Raw genomic sequence first — 18917 nt, forward strand, 5'->3', positions numbered from 1 at the left:
CCTCATTTACACATCCAGCTGCAAGCCAGGTGTGGTGATCCCAGCACAGAAGGCAGAGGCAGGGAGGGGGATCTCGGAGTTGGAGGCCAGCCTGGTCTACGAAGCATGGTCCAGGACAGGGAGGGATGTTAGACAGAGAAATCCTGTCTTGAAAAACAAAACAAAAATGTCTTCATTTTCCAGTTGCTTAACATTCCGTTCTGCATGTATGTCATGGGGGTTTGGTAACAAGGCTATGAGTTACCCGTCACTCTTAGCATGAAAAGATGAAGCTCCTCCAGTTTGAACCCAGGTGATTTATAATTGCTTCAACAATAAGTTGGCAGATAGGACGATCATTTGACTTTTGGACTCAATCATACAAACTCTCTGGCTTCCACTTGGAGCATCCTATATTGAAGCATGTCTTAGAGATTTTATGACATTTGTCCTCATTAGAGATTGGTCACAAATCCAACTTATGCTGAGCTTAGCAAAGTGTCTATACCGAGAACTAAGAATGTTCTATAAGACACTCTCAGTGATTATGAAAAAGAGCAAAAGAGCTAAGCCCAAGTCTTCTCCAGAACTGCCTACGCTCCCAGAGTAGGATCACAGTTTTCATATGGAGAAGTTCCCTGATCAATTCCCAGGAACGACTACCCCAGAAGACAGTCACGACCTTCTACTGTGCTAGCTCTCTTCCGCAGCACCACTCTCCATCGGCTCCATCCACTGACACCTTTACCAAGTGCCAGCGCCCGGGGCTCGATAGCTCCTGAGGCAGGTGTGGAGGCTGAGGCAGGAAAAGGAGGAGCTCCAAGATAGCCTGCACTATCTAGTGAGACCTGTCTCCAACGAAACATGAGTTAATAATGGATACTGAATTCAACCTCATTTCAGTATTTTCAATTTTCCTCACTCCCGCCGCAGTTCATAAAATCACTCCACAACTGATAACATCTTATTAGTTTCTTCTCATCTTCTCTAAGTACTCATTTTTCATATGCAAATAGGGACAGTCTTTAAAAGTGAAAGTTTTAGGTCTCTCCTTTACTCTCATTAGCTTCATTGTGTAATTCTCTGGACCGTAACCCATGCAGTCTCCTGCCTCCTGGTCTCTCTCAGCCTATAGCTGTAATCTCTTCTATTGCTCTTCCCCAATCTCCACGCTCTAGCCTATAGTATCCCCAGCTCTGCAAAACTGCAGCTATTACATTTGCTGTCCCACTGGGTAGAAAACTCTTCATGACCCTAAAATTTCAAGGGCTGATTCTGACTCATTTTTCAGGACTCTGATTGTTACCTCTGAAATGTCTTTCCTGATCGCCCATCTGAAATACTTTCCATCTTTTGTTCCTTCCTTATTATTCTGAAATTACAGGGCTTGCAGTACATAGCTCAAATGAATGGAAGTTCTTCCGCATATGAATAGCAAAATAGGCACTTAAATATTTGAAAGGAAGGCGGAATGGACAGGAGCAGGAGGGGGCCATGATTTAACATTTTAAAGACGCTGAAAAGAACCTGAGTGAAATGCGAGAATTATTAAAAAAAAAAAAAAAAAACAGAATAAAAGAACCTTGAAGGCCAGTGCTTAGAGAACAAGGGGAAAGGATTCCAACAGGAAATGGGCTTGGCATTCCACTGGAGTGACAGAAGCAGAGACACTTCATCCTTAAGGAAGATTTGACCTCAGTGAAGCAAAGTATGACGTAAGGGACAATATGGAAGACATTCCTTAAATGGAGTAAGTTGATCATACTAACACTAAAATCAAGCTTTCATGTTCATCCAGACCCTATCAGTTCAGCACCACAGGTATGTGCCCTGCCAGAACACTGAAGAAGCATCCTGGTACCTCTCTACAGTACATGTCACACTTCCTGCTCATCACGACAATGTGACTTCTGGTGGGTCTCAGAATCATTGGCTAATAACATGGACATTTAAATAAACTTCACCAGGGTTGTGTGCAGAAAAGATCCTTGTGTCGAAATCATTTCTTCTTACCAACACATAACCAGTCTCGGCTCCTCGAGTGCAGGGATATTCAGAAATCTACGACTGACAAAAACATCTAAAGACTATCACTCAGTCTACTGAAATACGGGAAAATGCAGTGCAGAAAGGACCAAGATTACACATCCAGTTTTAACTAAGGCACAATCTCCAAATTCAGATGTCTCTGAGGATAAGCCATAAGAGGGTTACTAAAGACATAGTTCTAAACCAAGCAGTATTTCCAAAAGATCACAGTAGTGCATAAAAAATGACAACTTGTGAGAGCTACAGACTCATAACCCAAAAATGTCTCTAACCAGTGAGCTTGCCCAAGGATGGTACTTCCTGAGATGATGGGAGCTATTTTACATAAGACAACCAATCACATGTTTTCAATCCCCTAAACAAGTTTGTTTGACCCAACTACACCAGACATGCTTGATCGCATGTAGACAGGAGGTATTCAGCAGGAAGTATGACAGGCATATGCTTGCCCTCATTGGATCTGGTGGGAGATATATGCCTTACGTGCTTGTCTTTCCAAGCCTCTGAAATGTGACTCTTCGCCATTTTCTGGGAACCCTGGAGTGGACACGGCCAGAGTCCACCATCCTGGTCAGTATTTAATGAAAACTAGCTTCAAACTTGGTTCAAGACGGTGCTCGTGGTCTTATCTCACTAGAGAGATTAATAAACCTTCCATTGTATCACTGAAACCATGGCCTCAACTGTCAGACCTCAGCTCAGGAATGGCGCCTGTGAGGGAAAATCTGAGCACTTGTGAGAAGGCTCCAAGAGAAAAAAAAAAGTCTTGTGATCTCAGTTTCTTCAGTTCTTGGAATGTGCTTTTGGGCCCCTCCCAGGGTATCAGATAGGAGTGAGCTGACTGCAGCTGTTGTTATTCATATGTCTCTACAGAAAAACATGTTTTGCCATGTGTGGGCTATTCTTGCCATTGAACGCTTTACTTGTGTGATTTTTGTTGTTGTTGTTGTTGTTTTCTGTTTGTTTGTTCTTTGATACAGGGTTTCTCTGTGTAAGAGCCCTGGCTGTCCTGAACTCAATCTGAAGACCGTGCTAGTCTCAGACTCCAAGATCCTCCTGCCTTTGCCTCCCCAGTGCTGAGATCAAGGCGAGCATCACCATTTCCCTTCATCCCCAGAGTATAGATTGCTGGATGCTCTGGATAAAGCTGACTATCGCTGGAGACTTCAGTATGCCTCATTTTTAGGTCCCCACACACCACCAACTAGAGTTGTAAACATTCAAGTTTTAAGGTTCATAGATCCTGTAGATAAAGTCATCTCATCTCTTTTTAGATAATTGGAAGCATCCAAAATACCTCACATCTAAAGCCAAGTTTGGGATCTGTCTTCTCCAAAGAATGGCCTCTGGTGTTCTCTGTTTTAGTGCAAGCAATAAACCATAGAGTTGTAGAAGCAGAATTCTTGGAAATCTTTGCCATCACCCCCATGAGCTATCCATCAACAAGTTTGATTCAATATAGTCTTTGATTTGCTTTGGCCTTTGACAGGCCTGGGAATTAAACCTATGGACTTTTGTCTGCTACTCAAATGCTCTGCCACTGGGCTTGATTTCCATCTCTTTTTCACTGTTGATATTTTTTTAAATTATTTTGAGACAATATATTTTTGAGACAAAATATTTTGAGACAAATCAGTCTAATTTGATTTAACTGATTTGGGTAGCCCCAATGTTGCAATTCTCCTGAGTGGCTGGGATAACAGGTCTGTGCCCCAATGCTTGGCTCTAGCCTCCCTCCTAAACCTCATTGCCGGGCTTTCTATTTCTAAAACAACCAAAATCAAATTTGCCTGAATTACTGCTGCAGTTCAGTAAGGCAGTTATCCTTATGTGCTCTGGTAGATCATTTAATTCATTTCTTCTGTAGAGTGATTTATAATAATGATTGACACAGTTGCTTTTTGTTTAAACAAAATTTCTTTCCCATGACCTATATTGCCCTGGAATCAACTCATATCCTTTGTAAGGTCCCTTGGTGCAGAAAAACAGATCACTCAAAATTATAGCATCTTAAACAAGAACAAAAAAGATTAGTGCCAACAATTCTGTGACTTGGTCAGCATCACGTTGGGTTGCTGTTTCTTACCATCTCTTAGGTGGATTGATAATTTGGCTTGGGTTGGTGGCATTTGAAGACCCATCTCTTTGGTGTATCCAAGATACTCGCTTGCATGTCTAAGGGCTGTTCAGACATATTTCTTCTATGCAGCCTTTCTACATGGTTTCAGCTCTCTACTCATGACTATCTCTAGACATTCCATTTCTTTTTTTTTTCTTTTTTTTCTTTTTTTTTTTTTTTTTTTTTTTTTGGTTTTTTCGAGACAGGGTTTCTCTGTGGTTTTGGAGCCTGTCCTGGAACTAGCTCTTGTAGACCAGGCTGGTCTCGAACTCACAGAGATCCTCCTGCCTCTGCCTCCCAAGTGCTGGGATTAAAGGCGTGTACCACCACCGCCCGGTTTAGATATCCCATTTCTTACATGACAAGTTACTTTTCCCCATGGTATATTTCTGCAATATCCAAAGCAAAAACTGTATAATCTCTTCTCATTTAACATCTAAACTCATTCAGCAAATCTTCTACCTTATTCTGGAGGTCAAAAACAAGTCAGAGGGTCAGCCCACAGCGAAGCAGAGAGACTCTACAGGGCTTGGATATTTGAAAACAAAGTTAAAAGGAGGAGAGAGAGTCTATGGAAAATGTCAACCACACCTTCCTCTCTAAGCTCATTTTACAGCATGTGCCCTACATCTATCTCCACTTCCAACACTGAACTTCCTTCCCCACTTGGATTTGCCCTCCCCAGTTCTGCTTTTCATCTAGATTACCTCTGTTCCACCTTTAGATCCCAAGCAAGGTTCAGGAAAGCCTTTCCAAGTCTCCCTTAACCAAGCTAAAGCACAACACATGTGGTAAAGGACCTAGACATGTTTCTAACACGGTCTATGTCCCCATTGCATTTTGTGTTTCTGTGAACGATTTGCGATTTATCCTCCATCACATCATAAGAGAAAAGGAAACTCTAGTCCGTTTTCCCTTTCATACCACAGCTTGGGTAGCATGGCAGGATTTGTTCAGGAATAAAGGAAAGAAGCAGACCTACTGAACCTGTCCCTCTGTACAGAACCAACTATCGCCTCCCTTTCTGAACCCTCAAGCCATAAGTCCCCTTCCCATTGTCCATACCCTACACAACTAGACAACCTGGAATTGAAAACATTTTCACAGATTTTGCAAAGTGAACTGATTCATTTCTGCCAGCTTGACCTGGCAGAGGGAACCTCAGCTGAGGAACTGCCTCCCCAAGACTGGCCTATGGCCAGGTTTGTTGGGCATTTCCCTAATTAATAACTGATATGGGAAGTAGCAGCCCACTGATGTGGAATTTCCCTTTGCTGTGAATGTGTTTATTACCTTTGGGTAATAAAAGAGCTTCTTCGGTAGAAAATGGCAGGAATTCCAAACAGAGATAGAGGAGAAAAGAAGGCAGAGTAAGAGAGATGCCATGTAGCTACCAAAGGAGACAAATCCTGTAAACCACAAGCCTTGTGGTGATACACAGAATAATTGAAATCGGTTAGTTCATAAGAAGCCCAAGTTATTGGCCAAACAGTGTTGTAATTAGTACAATTTCTGTGTAATTATTTAGGGTCTGGGCAGCCGGGAAATGAACGAGCGGCCTCCGCCTTCAGCCCACTGCAGGCATTGCGGCCTTTGGGCAGGTGGTTCTGGGTTGTAAAAGGAAGCAAGCTGAGCAAGCCATGAAAAGTCAATGAGCAACATTCCTCCATGGCCTCTGCTTCAGACTCTGCCTCCTGGTTCCTACCTCAAGCTGCACCTTGTAAACTAGAAATATCCCTTTTCTCCCAAATTTCTTTCGGTCGTGGTGTTTTATTCCATCAACAGAGAAGCAAACTAGGATGCAAACGTAAACGTTATTCCATTCTCCCATCTAGTGTCTGAAATATTAGATCTGTAGGAGAATCAATTAATCTATCCAAACTATTCAAGTTTGTGGTATTTTTTTCCTTCTGTATTTTTTTTTCTTTTTCTTTCTTTCTTTTTTTTTTTTTTTTGGATTTTCGAGACAGGTTTTTTCTGTAGCTTTTGGTTCCTGTCCTGGAACTAGCTCTTGTAGACCAGGCTAGACTCAAACTCACAGAGATCCGCCTGCCTCTGCCTCCCGAGTGCTGGGATTAAAGGCGTGCGCCACAACCGCCCGGCGCTCCTTCTGTCTTTTCAAATGAGACTAAGGTTGCCTTTGACTTGAGTTTCTATGCATGAGCAAAAGCTGGCGAATATGCAAGGAATATTGTAGACAGGAGAGGAGTCACACTCTGTGACTATCCAGTACTGACCCTGGAGGCCACCAGCTTTCTGCTCAGAAACCGAGGTGCATAGTTTCAAGAACTACATGTGATTTTTCTTATTGGGCAAAACCTAATTTAACCTAATGATGAATGCCCTCCTCTGCATTATCAACAGCCTACCTAGAAACAAACACACCATAATTTTCAACCCCAAACGCACTATTTTTTGAACATAGGAACTAAAATATATGTCCCTTAGAAAGTGAGGAAGGGCTGGAGAGATGGCTCAGAGGTCAAGAGCACTGGCTGCTCTTCCAGAGGTCCTGAGCACAATTCCCAGCAACCACATGGTGGCTCTCAACCATCTGTAATGAGATCTGATGTTCTCTTCTGTCATGCAGGCTTACAGGCAGATAGAACATTGTATACATAATAAACAAATCTTAAAAAAGAAGAGGAAGAAGAAGAGGAAGAAGAGAAGGAAAGAAAGTGATGAAAGGAAGAGCTGAGGAAGTGGCCCAGTGGCCAAGAGCACATCCTGTTCGTGCAGAGGACCCAAGTTTCGTTACTTCCACCCACACACAATCAACTGGAATTCCAGTTCCAGGGCATCCACCACTCTATTCTGGCATTGTCAACTGATGGGGGAGGTCCTTCTTATATGTGCTGTTCTTATTGGTTAATGAATAAAGCTACTTTGGCCTATGGCAGGACAGAATATAGCCAGGCTGGAAGAGATATAGAGAGAGAGTAGGTGGAGTCAAGGAGACGTCATGTAGCTGCTGAAGGAGGATGCTGAAACCTTACCAGTAGGCCATAGCCTCGTGGCAATACACAGATTAATAGAAACAGGTTAATTTAAGATGTAAGAGATAGCTAGAAATACACCTGAGTCATTGGCCAAACAATGTTGTAATTAATATAGTTTCTGTGTTATTATTCAGGTCTGGGTGGCCGGGAAATGAACAAGCAGTGTCCGTCTACAACCAACCACTTGCACAGATATGGTGCACATACACTCACACACACATACACATAAGAACACATAAAACAAAAATAAATAAATCTTTAAAAGGAAGTGACAAAAAGCAAGGGATTAGAAAATATTAGAAATCCTTATAAAGATTTTTCTTCTTCCTCCTCCTCCTCCTCCTTTTTCTATTTCTTAGCCTACTATACGGCTGAGTAGTTAGGGTGGGAAGACAGTAAATCTGGTAAAGAGGCCCTGAAACTGGATCCCTAGGACCCACACATAAAGCAGGGGGGAGGAGTGCACACTGTAACCCCAGTCAAGAGGAGTCAGAAGCAAGAGCACTCTTTGCCTTTGTTAGTCGGCTAGTCTTCCTTAACCAATGAGCTCCAGGCTCAGTGAGAGCTCTGTCTCCGAAACTGACGAGCAGAGTGTCAGAACCACATGACATGGACTGTGGATGTGCGGCACTTACACACACAAACACATACCGCACACACGCGCAGTCTGAATAACTATAAATGCTATCGTAAAGTGAATCATCAAAACGTGCATTCAATTTTTAGTCTCTGGATTCCAACTAAGAATTTTACTGTTTGCAACTCTTTTTTTTTTTTTTTTTTTGGTTTTTCGAGACAGGGTTTCTCTGTGGTTTTGGAGCCTGTCCTGGACCTAGCTCTTATAGACCAGGCTGGTCTCGAACTCACAGAGATTCCTCCTGCCTCTGCCTCCCGAGTGCTGGGATTAAAGGTGTGCGCCACCACTGCCCGGCTCTGTTTGCAACTCTTAACAGAATCTGGTGATAACAGAAGTCTTAAAACTCTGAATTGCCACAGCCAGAAGTTGATGTGTTTTTTTCTCCCACTGTATGAGCTCCATGAAGGCACACTCTGGGTCAGCCTTACTCAGAGCCATATAGCATGGAGCGCACTGTGGTACCCAATGAAGCTGTGGAATGAATGAATGCCGATGGTGTTCAAGATTTAGAATGTGTGCAAATAATTATTTGTTACTAATCAAGAAAAAATACAGTCAAGATGCAAACAAAATGACTTCATTTCTTACTTATGTTCCTCGCTTCATAAGAATTACACATATGATATTAGTGTTTTAAATATCCTACCTGTCTCCTTCATGAGCACCAAAATCATTATTCTACTATAAGACCAAATGAGCTTTTTAATTAAACCTACCCTTAAAAGTGCTTGCCAAGGCTAGGCGCTGGTGGTGCACACCTTTAATCCCAGCACTCGGGAGGCAGAGGCCAGCCTGGTCTACAGAAAGAGTTCTAGGACAGGCTCCAAAGCTACAGAGAAACCCTGCCTCGAACAACCAAAATAAATAAATAATTTTTTTAAAAAAAAGTGGTTGTTAAAAAGTTCTCCAGAGTGAAATTATTTCTTTTCATTGGTTGATTTATAAGTATGAGAAAACTGATCAATGAAGGAAATCTATAGAAATCAATGACAGTCTATGCAGGTCTGTGCGTATAAGTATCAATCCTGTGTTTGTTGTAACCACGAACTGACTAAAAGTAGGAAAAGTTGACTCCATGAAAGTGTGAAAACATGTTCTCCCTTAGTTATTTAAGTCCAAACTCAGACCCCTAACAAACTGTCAAATATTTTGTCTTAAATGACTAAGTTAATGAAATTGAAACATTGATTAAGGAACCAATGGATGAATGCTGGATAGTACAATATTAATACTGAGCTGGCCCACTAAGGGAATCCCCCAACTTGGGGTCTGGTGAATTCTGACCAACAAGTATACCACGTAGGTTTCCTGTGGGGAGTTCTGTAGTGGTAAAGCAGACATTTCCATATCACAAACACAGGACAGGTCATTACAAGTTCTGATGGACTTCGCCACCTTCCTCGCAAGCAAGCTGACAATCACGGTGAATCACCTCCAGCTAGCCATAGTTTTCCTTTGTCCTGCTTCTGTTTACCGGTGGACTGCGACCCACACAGCTGATATTCTAGTTATAAAGTGTTAAACAGAAACGCCAGACAACTCCAAACTGCTCAGTGTCTCTCCAGTTTCAGACGTGAACTTAGGGAAAGTTGTGTGGCAAGACCTATGACCTGCTGATGCTTTCAAAAGCGTTAACTTCTGCCTCCTTGTGTTTTTAGATTGCATTCACATTCAGCCAAAAGAGGAAGAGGAAGTAAGCTACGCTTGCACGTGCCATATTTGATGACCTCTGCAAGGGTTGCCTTCCAGACTGCTGTAGCAATCACCCAAAAGGCTTTGAACAAAGGCAGATATTTGAAAAAAAAAATCGAATCCTTTGGTAAACAGACTTCTTTTCCTTCACCATACCATTTACTCAAATTCTTGTTTATTCTACACTGAAAACAAAAATAAAAATATAGACAGTATAAACTTGGGTAACTTTTTAGAAGTTAATTTCAACCTCAGCCACATATGCATAACAAATATGCCACCTCCCCTTTATCTGCAAGTTCTTCATTCAGCACTGAGGCTGTGACACACACTCCTAACACTTAGAGGCAGGACTATTACCCAAAGCTTAGGGATTTCAGACATATTACGAATATTGATTAACTCTGTCCCTCCTGGTTAGGCACTTCCCTGATTGCACTGGGCTCTGGGGTGAGTGTAGGAGACAAAGATGTTTGGTGCTCTAGTCCTCTCAAGGACGGATGCCAAGGTGAGCAGTACCCCGGGTTTTTCAGCCACCCAAAGCAGTTGTGAATGACTGAAGATCTGAACCACCGCCCAGCTACACTTAGGGGCTGCTTTGGAAAGAGCAGCACAGAGCTTGGGAAATTCACGTCAGATCCTAAACCCGGTAAGAAGTGCTCAAACACACTCTCCACAGCAGCAGTAGCGAAGCCCTGCAGAGGGGCTCTCGGGCACGCAGGCACCGCCTGGGAAGGCAGCAGGCAACATCCTTCTCCCCCGGCCCAAGTGAGAGGCTCTCCTCCGCCTCGGCGCTAGGGCTCCCCGGCATTCCTCCTTCCAGACATTTCCGTGAGAAGCAGAAAGCTCTATGCGGGCCTTACCTCTTGGGCTGCTTTCTTGCAAGTACGGCGGGGCTGTGGGAGTGACATTTCCCGAGTGGGATGCTGACAGCAGAGGCGAACGCTCGTCCACTCCGTCAGCAGCCATGACTGCAGCAGCTGCAGCAGCAAAAGCAGGGCCGCCGCAGGTTGAGCTGGGCTGCGGCTTGGGAGGAGGTGGTGGTGGCCCGCGCTGCCGCCGCCGAGCCGCGGGCTACGGCCTCCGGGAGGGCCCAGGATGTGTCACAAGGCAGGAGGCGGGGGAGGGGAGGGTGCGGGACCGAGAGGCGGGGTGGGGGGGAAGGGCAGCACGCCGGGAAGCAAGCTGGGGGAGGGGAGGGGAGAGAAGAGAAAGAGCCCAGGAGGAGGAGGAGGAGGAGGAGGAAGGGAAGGGGTGGAGGGGCACCCAGCTAGTCTGAGAAAAGGGGGAATAGATTAGGACTGTTTAGGAAATGGGGGAGGGGAAGAGGTCAAGTGAGCACGAGGAGGGGCCAATGGCAAAAGAGAGTGAGGAATCTTTTAAACTAAGAGAAAGGATAAAGAGCAGCTTTGAAAGGCACCAGAAGAAAAGGCCTGTACTTGATTACAGGGAAATTAGAGCTATCAAGTTCTGCTCCTCCAGGAAGGAGGAAGGCCTAACTTTGCAGATAAACTTTGCAGTTGGGTAAAGAAAGTTTATTCTTGGGTACCAATTCCTCCTTGGACGTTTCTTCTTTGTTATGAATCACGGTCCAGTTGGCTAAGGACGATTTGTGCGCACGCATTGGGATTTCCTCTTTTCCTTGATGAGTTTTTAGCAGTGTGAGTGCTGGCATTTGATTTTGGCACTTTAATCATCGGTGTTGACTTTCACAACTTCCGTTTTACAAAATAGACTGTGATTTTATTTTTTACAATAATGAGGCTTATGTATAATGTAAGACAAGTCGATCTTTTTCTCACGAAAGATAATTTTTTAAAGCCATTGGGCCGAAGACATGGCTCGATGGTTAAGGTGCCCACTCGTCTTGCTTAGAACAGAAATCCAGTTCTCAGCACCTACATGAAGTGGCTCACAAACACCTGTAACTCCAGCGCACGGAATACGCACGGAATCCCTATGGGCGTAGATGGGTCACTAGTAGCCTAGGATGTGAACACTCAAGACGTAGCACTCCCTGAAAAAAAATATCCCTTGCAATGAGTGGTAGTACTTCATAGTTGGAGTCTGAAGACTACTGAGTTGAAGAAAATTACAAAACTAATCCACAGGACCCTACCTTTACCCTAGTGTGGATTGTCCTAGCAAGGCTCCTATGTAAATGCCGGGTTCCCCACAGTAGCAGTATTGGGAGGTGGGGTCTTTGCATGTACCCTTTAAAGAAATTGCCTTGCTGAGTTATAAATTACTGGTCTCCACACTCTGATTCCTGTGTGATGATAGACAATTACTCTCAAAGAGCGTTTTTCACCAGAGGACGATTAATGCCTTGTATTTGAATTTCCAGAATGAGCGAAATACACTTAAGTGTATTTTGTAAGTTAATTGTCGCAGGTATTCGGTTGCAGTGGAACAAAGATGACCAAAAAGTCTAATGTTCTGTCATGTCGTTTCTCAAACACCATTTTTTGTTTTGTTTTGATTTTTTGAAATAGGGTTTCTCTGTGTAACAGCTCTGGCTGTCCTGGATCTTACTCTGTAGACCAGGTTGGCCTCAAACACACAGAGATCCCCCTGCCTCTGCCTCCTGAGAGCTGGGAATAAAGGCATGCACCACCTCCACCCACCTCAAACTCCATTTTAATCGTATATTCGCATTTATATTGTCCTCCTACTCTATCCCCAGCTGACAAATGCAGTCAGAAGACGTATATCTTTTTGTGAGGGTCCTTTTTTTTTTTTTTTTTTTTGGTTTTTCGAGACAGGGTTTCTCTGTAGCTTTGGTGCCTGTCCTGGAACTAGCTCTTGTAGACCAGGCTGGCCTTGAACCACCACCGCCCGGCTGTGAGGGTCCTTTTTAAAATGGTAATGACACCATTTCCTCTCTCTTTCCTTCAAGTCCCTCCCACACTCTCCGTCTCTTCATCTCAAATCCATGGCCCCTTTTTCTTTTATTATTATTACTGCATATAAGCATAACTTATAAATACAACTAGCTGAGTCTGTTTACTGTTTGAATGTACATGATTTGGGGGCCAACCAATTGGTATTATATAGTCAGTGGCTCATCCCTGGGGAAGACTAATTCTCCCTCTCAGAATTGACTGTGGTTCTTTGTCTAGGAATAAGGCCCCCTGGGGTTTACCCTTCCATGTTAATATATCTATTAGTGTCATTGATTGGATCTTGTTTAGACAGACATATTGCTGAAGTATCATGGGTGTAGGTTCTCTGTCATTTCTAAGATGTATAATCTCACTGGTCCTCTGGGTCTTGCACTCTGCCTACCTCCTCTTCTGAGATGTTCCCTGAGCCCAGGGTACAGGAGTTATGTTGTAGTTGTATCCCTCAGGGCTGGGCACCCACCATCAGTTCTCTGTATTGTGACCGTTGGTGATTTGCTGTGGTGGTCGGTCTCTGTAGGCTGTAAGGGAAGCTTCTTTGATGAGGACTGAAAATTCCTTTCATATGTGTTATTAAGGATTACTATTTGGAATGAAGCTTGAAATCATACTGGTCTAATAAAGTGGAGATGTACGATCTCCACTAAGGTCCATGAACTCGCTAGCCTCAGGTAGTAGGGTAGTTTCCAGTACCGAGCCTTATTTCCCTCTTGTTGAGTATACCTTAAGTCCAGTCCGACTTCTACTGCTTACCACCAAGATATGAGCACTACAGTTGCACTTTTAGAATCATGCTGGTCATTGTTGTAGGTCTGAGATGTCCTCTCTGAGTATTGCTATTGATTGTCCCCACCCCACCCCCACCTTGGCAGCTTGCATAGCGAGCACTACTTAGTACTACGAAAGCTAGTCCTTGAGGAGGAAGAAGCTGTGTATCTTTTATTCACAATATATCTCCGATGACCAACACAATGCCTAACATATAAACTATCATATGCTTCTTACCAAATAAGTGAGAAAATGATTGAATAAACAAATACTGTATAATCCCAGAATCTTAAAAGAATTCTTCAACATGAAAGAGTCAAGAACAGAGAGATCTGGGGACGTAGCTTAGTTGGTGGAGTTCTTGCTCACCGTGTGCAAGGCTCTGGGTTCAATCCACAGAACCACATAAACTGGGTGCAGTTGTACAGGGCTGTAATCCCAGCACTTAGGAGGTTCAAGGCCAGCCTCAAGTACGTAACAAGTTGCAGGCCAACCTGAACTATGTGATGAGATTCTGTCTCAGAGTAAGGGTTAAGGCATCCCCTGTGCAAAAGTGGTTGAGAGGTCTTAGGATCCAGCAATCCTTCTATATCCTGACTCAACTTTTGAAGTATCTGAAACTACACGTGTGTACCACTGTGCCCAGCTCATGACTTAAAAAATTCTGTATCGGGGGCTGGAGAGATGGCTCAGTGGTTAAGAGCATTGTCTGCTCTTCCAAAGGTCCTGAGTTCAATTCCCGGCAACCACATGGTGGCTCACAACCATCTGTAATGAGGTCTGGTGCCTTCCTCTGGCCTACAGACATACACACAGACAGAATATTGTATGCATAATAAATAAATATTTAAAAAAAAAATTCTGTATCGGGGCTGGAGAGATGGCTCAGTGGTTAAGAGCATTGCCTGCTCTTCCAAAGGTCCTGAGTTCAATTCCCGGCAACCACATGGTGGCTCATAACCATCTGTAATGAGGTCTGGTGCCCTCTTCTGGCCTGCAGACATACACACAGACAGAATATTGTATGCATAATAAATAAATATTTAAAAAAAAAATTCTGTATCTACATGGGCATATGTGCATGCAGGCAAGTGCTGGAAGAGTCCAGAAGCATCGGATCCCCTGGAGTGGGAGTTATCAATATGCCTGTCAGAGAATGGAGCTTGAGTCCTTTGCAAGAGTAGTATGGGCTCTTAAAATGCTGAGCTATCTTCGCAGGTCCTTCATGGCTCTTTAATGAAGATGACAGTGTTGTCACTTGACTGTGTACTTCCTATTGTTACAATATGCCTCTACAACTATAGTTGTACCTAGAAGAGTGATGTCTGAAGAATGTTTCCCCTTTTACTTCATCATAAATCAATCCAAATGGTTACTTTTCTTTACTTTGTCATACAGTTTCCCCATTAAACTCATTTGAAGCTAATGGCAGTTACTCTTTTTTAAAGATTTTTTTAAACATTTATTTATTTATTATGTATATAATATTCTGTTTGTGTGCATGTCTGCAGGCCAGAAGAGGGCACCAGACCTCATTACAGATGGTTGTGAGCCACCATGTGGTTGCCGGGAATTGAACTCAGGACCTTTGGAAGAGCAGGCAATGCTGTCAACCACTGAGCCATCTCTCCAGCTCCCTGGCAGTTACTCTTACACTGTAAAAGTTAGTAGATACATAGAGGTTGGATTTACGGTAATGCCAAATCAGACACCAAAAGATTTCTGAGATGTGTATCACTTCATTCTGGTTTCAAGATAACATTGTGGTTTATGGTTACTCAACAAAGGTTAAATAACTCACGAATTCATGGTATTTCTTTTTTTTTTTTTTTTTGGTTTTTTTGGTTTTTTTCGAGACAGGGTTTCTCTGTGATTTTGGAGCCTGTCCTGGAACTAGCTCTTGTAGACCAGGCTGGTCTCGAACTCACAGAGATCCGCCTGCCTCTGCCTCCCAAGTGCTGGGATTAAAGGCGTGCGCCACCACCGCCCGGCTATGGTATTTCATTTTTATGACATGTGTTATCTTAGTTCATAAGAAAAGTTAATCTATCTGTCAGGATAAAAGGTTTTGTCCACATGTGAGATGTTATGGCACGAGGCTACTACCCTAATTATTTGTTGCATAATAACTGTATCAAAAGCTGGTGACTTTAGACAACAGGACTTGTTTTCATGACTTTCTGTAGTGTCATTGGTGGTTATCTGGTCAGACTTGCCTGAACCTAGACAGCTGATCAGAGCCTGCCAGTTTGCTGGTGGCTGGTTTCACTGGGCTCTCTGAGGCTGTTGGGAATCTCCACATAACTCTCGTCCCAGACTTTCTCATGTGCCTGTTGGTATTCCAAGAGGAAGCCAAAGAGCATGGAAAATCAAGATAATGTCGCTTCTGTAACATGCCTCCAAAATCAGTTGCTTTCTCAGCTTGCCTTGGGCTTACCGTTGGACACCAGGAGGTCTCTCCTCGCCTTCGAAGCTACAATGTGGAGGAATTGACACTGTTTCTTCATGGGAGGACCAACAACCACATGGCAAAGGGGCGTGGAATATAAGAAGACATGATTGTTTGAAGCCATTGTGCAGTTTGTTCTCTTTTCCAAAGGTCTACATCCTCTTCAGGAAAAGGCAACTAGATTCCAACTTATAAAATTTTGTTGTACCCCTACTATGTTTTGCAAGACATTACAGAAATTAATGTGGAGATTTAATCAGTCCCCATTGTGAGGTAGAGAGGTATAAGGAGTTCAATATTTATGAGCCTATGCAGGAATCCACTTATGAATTTAAGGTTAGTGCCATTCCAGATTTGATCTAGTATACAAGCAGTTTAGCTTAGGCCTCTGTAAGTTCCCACAGGCAAGGTTATCTTTACCAAACCTCAACTTTGGACTTTCCAGCCTCGGAAACATGAGCCAAAATAAACTTTGTTTTGTTTTGTTTTGGTATTTATTTTTGTTTACTTGTTTGTTGCCAATGTTTCATTCCTCAGTATTCTGTTATAGAAACAGAAAATAAACTAAGAAAATAACCCAAATCAACTTCGTGTATCTTGCCTCCTGTGTCAAGTCTAGGTTCGCACAAAGCTCTTTGATATGATTCTGCATGTTCAGCCCCTTGGGGTAGAGCAGAATTCTGAAATGTACTGGGGAGCGTGTTCCTGGTCACTTGTGTGGATCAGAACAGGATTCTCCTTCATTAGCACACAACTCTGCTACCTCTGCTGTTCTGTTTTCTGTCTGCTGCTCATCATCTCTTTTGGCCTCTCACTGAATCCATTCTTTTCTTTAAGATATGCCCTGCGGACAACTGAGTGGCCTTTTCAGCCTGCCTACTGCCAAAAGAGAATTGTACTCAAAAAGGACTGTTTTCATTTGATACTGTCTCTTTAAATAATTCCCTGTTGAATGTGAAATACCCTCAATAAGCTCATGTGTTTAAACATGGTCCCCAGCTGGTGGTGCTTTTGGAGAATGCTGTTGAACATTTACGGGGTGGTGCCGACTTGGAGGAAGGGGGTCACTGGGGGTAGAACGTGATATTTTAAAAACTTATCCTACTTCCTGTTCATCCTGCTGTTGGGTGCATGAAGGTCCTTGAGCCCACAGATCACCAAGGAAACCAGGAATGTTAGGTATGTAGGATTGTCCTTTCAAAGAAAAAGATGTATAACTGGTTTTTCCATCCAGAAGGCTGGGAATTGGGGGTGATTAGTTGCCTAGTAATGTACTTTATCTGTAGGGCCAGGCCATACCAAGCTCCTACAACCAGGAACAGAGGTGGCTAGTAGCCAAATGATCTTACGTTATCTGGATAGCCAGTGACGTCCTCAAGCTCTCACAACCAGGACTAATCGCCCAAATGACCTCTGTCTATCGTATCACTGAGACCACACCAGATCCTTCCCTAGAACCTTAAGCTAATACAGGCACTCTATCTTTAGAACCCATCTTCTTGGAAGACATAAAATATACCCTGAGTGGAATTCCAATTTAATTATATCTTCTTGAGCACCAGAGATTCTATTACGTAAGGAATTTTTTCCCCAAATTTTACTGTATTTAAATATGCTGCTAATAAACTGCCTGGCATCAGACTCCCAAAGTTCACACCCTTTGACTTCCATGCCTTATGACCAGAAGCCTCCTGCCCCTGCCGGCATGCTTTGCTGTTCAGATAGACTGTATCCCTTTGAACTGTCAGTCTAAGTAATCCCTCCCTCTCTTAAGCTGCTTCTTGTCAGACATTTTTGTCAGACTAATGAGAAAAGTAGCTGAGTACAGAAAGTGTTACCAAGAGTGGGGTTATTGTTGTGATAGACCTAAATATCTGGTCTTCGGGTTTTGGAACCAGTTTTAGAGAGAAATGTAGAAGAGTTTTGAACTTATTGCTAAAAAAGAAAAATGCTGTCAGCTAAGTTTAATGGGATGTCATCACTGGAATTTGAAAGGCCTGAATGCTGTCGAATAATCCTCTTGTACACTGTAAAGATTTGTCACACGAATTGGTTTAATAAAACCAATTTCCTGCCAGTGGCCAGGCAGGAAATATAGGTGGGGCAACCAAACTAAGGATGACGGGAAGGAGATGAACAGAGTCTGAGTAGACACAAGCCAGCCACCAAGCAAGCAAGACATGTAAAAAGTAAGGTAATGAGCCGTGAGCCACACCACAAAGTATAGGTAGAAAAATGGGTTAATTTAAGTTGTAAGAACTAGTTAGTAATAGGCTTAAGCTAACAAGTCAAACAGTTTATAATTCATATTAAGCTTCTGTGTGATTATTTCGGGACTGGGTGGCTGGGAAGAGAAAGTGCCCCTTCTGTTTATGCCTGAAGGCCGCAAAGGATGAATGTAGAACAGGAACAGAGACTCGATCAGGAAGTCACATAGACCATCCCTCTGCAGTGTCACGAGAGCAGGAGTGAGGCTGATGTTCAGGAGGAAGGGACTGAGTTGCATGGCAGAGGAAATCTCAAAGCAAGACATCTTTCAAACTGTGGAATGGTTATTGCTCAATGCTATAGATCCAGGAAATGGGCAACAAAAAGAAATTTAAAATGTGCAGATTTATTTGAAAGGAAAGGACCCTAAACTCAGAATGCAGGTGAAGTTTCCTGATTCTGGAAAGCAATTGCCTAGAGGATTGTTTCCCCAGGATCAGCATACAGAAGCTGATGAAACTGTGGCCCAAGGGAACCAGATTCCATCTTAAGGTAGCAGAAGAACTTGGTGATTTGTGTGTGTGTGTGTGTGTGTGTGTGTGTGTGTGGTACAGGTTCTGCAGGAATAAAAGACACAATGATACAATATTGAAGGGGTTGAGGCCAAGAGAGGCCGCCGTGTGACACTGGGAGTGAACTCTTAATCTTCACTGGAGACTACAGATGTTTGAGATAGCAGACTCATGGTCTATCTCCTAAAGAGAGCTCTAAACATGCAGTGGAAGCAACCCAAGAAGAGGAGCTTTGTGTCCACAGGAAGCAGGGTTGGAAAGGCAGGGCCACCCAAGCCTTTTGAAACTGAAATGATTGTCTTATGACCACCAGATGCCAGACGAGAACGTGCGGGATTTGGTCTTGTTATGATCCAGATTCATTTTTGTACCCATTCTTCCCTCTAGGAACAATAAGGTATGCTCTGCTTCATTGTGTGTTGAAAATGTGTAAATTTTTAAAAGGGGATCAGAGTTAAGAGATTGTCTTGCATTTCAGAAGAGAATAGACTTTTAAACCGTGTTGGGACTGTGAAAAACTGTGAGGACTTTTGATGCAGAGC

At 43.2% G+C, this 18917-nt stretch overlaps 1 protein-coding gene across 1 annotated transcript in view; it reads right to left on the bottom strand.

Annotated features, from left to right (window-relative positions):
* The window catches only part of Pip4p2 (phosphatidylinositol-4,5-bisphosphate 4-phosphatase 2), a 51922-nt gene extending 41281 nt beyond the window's left edge, over positions 1-10641 (bottom strand). The window contains exon 1 of the mRNA XM_057791109.1: positions 10339-10641. Coding sequence (XP_057647092.1) covers positions 10339-10444 — 106 coding nt within the window. The 5' untranslated portion in view covers positions 10445-10641. The remainder of the gene's footprint in view (positions 1-10338) is intronic.
* Between the last annotated feature and the right edge of the window lie 8276 nt (positions 10642-18917).

Source organism: Chionomys nivalis, chromosome 16, assembly GCF_950005125.1.
Source record: "Chionomys nivalis chromosome 16, mChiNiv1.1, whole genome shotgun sequence".
NCBI lineage: Eukaryota > Metazoa > Chordata > Mammalia > Rodentia > Cricetidae > Chionomys > Chionomys nivalis.